The sequence below is a fragment of the Nannochloropsis gaditana genome, assembly GCF_000240725.1.
Source record: "Nannochloropsis gaditana CCMP526 unplaced genomic scaffold scaffold226, whole genome shotgun sequence".
NCBI classification, from domain to species: domain Eukaryota; class Eustigmatophyceae; order Eustigmatales; family Monodopsidaceae; genus Microchloropsis; species Microchloropsis gaditana.
Genome location: NW_005803727.1, coordinates 22,347 through 23,308, shown reverse-complemented (window position 1 = coordinate 23,308; position 962 = coordinate 22,347). Strand labels below are relative to the sequence as shown.

Genomic DNA, 962 nt, shown 5'->3' with positions numbered 1-962 from the left:
CTCCCTCCCTTCCTGGGCCCTCACCTTGCTCTGTCCGTCGCGGCTCCAGCACGGGAGCTTCCGGCTGTAGAGAGGATCGGTCTCCCGCAGTGAGAGCTCCAATGGGACCTAAGGAGGGAAGGGGGGGGGTTAGAGATGAAAGGGGAGGAGGGTAGGGAGAACAATTCTTTTAAGTGCTACAATTTTCGTGCGGGAATCATCCCATTGTACCTCTTTCCCTCTCCCCCTTCCTCGCTGTCTCCTGCCACAACCCGACCTCGTTTGGACAGAAATTATCTGCTTCTCTGTTATTTTCCACGGCGAAACCGTAGTTGAGAAGGAAGCGGTGGTTACACTTCTGACCGTATGAATCATAGACCTAAGGTGCAATAAGAGTGAGAAAGGGAGGAAGAAAATTGCGTGCAAGCGTCTGAGTATCCCTGGCAGGTGATGCGGCGCATAAGACATGGCCGATGTGATAGTGCGTCGACGCGGGAAAGGAGGGTGGGAAGAAGCGGAGGAGGGTGCGGTGGAGGGAGGGCAAGGTGAGGCACCTGGGCCCCGGGGGCGATGGGCTGGAGCGTCGTGATAGTAAAAGCCTGACGAGCGTTGTCGAAGGTCCACTTGGTTTCGCGGGGCCGCTGGTGGTTGAGCATATCTGGCAAGGCGAAGGGAACGTGGGGGGTTAGAAAGGTAGTGTAATCCATAGTACATAAGGATCCTTAAAAGATTTAAACACTCTTCCCAAGCCTTCGGAAGGGGACGAAAAAAGGAGGCGACCGAGGAAAGGAGGGGGGGAGGGCTACCTGCGTAGGGGACCAAGGCCGCCGTCCTGATTCTGTTCACCTCCAGACCAAAATTGCGCGAACAGACGCACATACGGGCCCACTTGAACTCCTCCACTGAGCAGATGGAGGGGAGAGAGGGAGCCACGTCGGCGATGGCCGCGTAGTCGGCTTCAATGGCGCGCTTCCGTTCCTCGA

General features: G+C 56.8%; 2 protein-coding genes across 2 annotated transcripts in view; one reads left to right on the top strand and one right to left on the bottom strand.

The window, feature by feature from the left end:
* The window catches only part of NGA_0077300 (uncharacterized protein), a gene marked incomplete at its 3' end in the record, with an annotated part of 2,447 nt that extends 1,779 nt beyond the window's left edge, over window positions 1-668 (top strand). The window contains exon 5 of the mRNA XM_005855322.1: window positions 462-668. Coding sequence (XP_005855384.1) covers window positions 462-668 — 207 coding nt within the window. The remainder of the gene's footprint in view (window positions 1-461) is intronic.
* NGA_0076900 (set domain containing protein) overlaps window positions 197-962 on the bottom strand; it is a gene marked incomplete at both ends in the record, with an annotated part of 1,642 nt that continues 876 nt past the window's right edge. Inside the window, 3 exons of the mRNA XM_005855318.1 lie at window positions 197-358; window positions 534-637; window positions 786-876. Of these exons, the coding sequence (XP_005855380.1) occupies window positions 197-358; window positions 534-637; window positions 786-876 (357 nt within the window). The remainder of the gene's footprint in view (window positions 359-533; window positions 638-785; window positions 877-962) is intronic.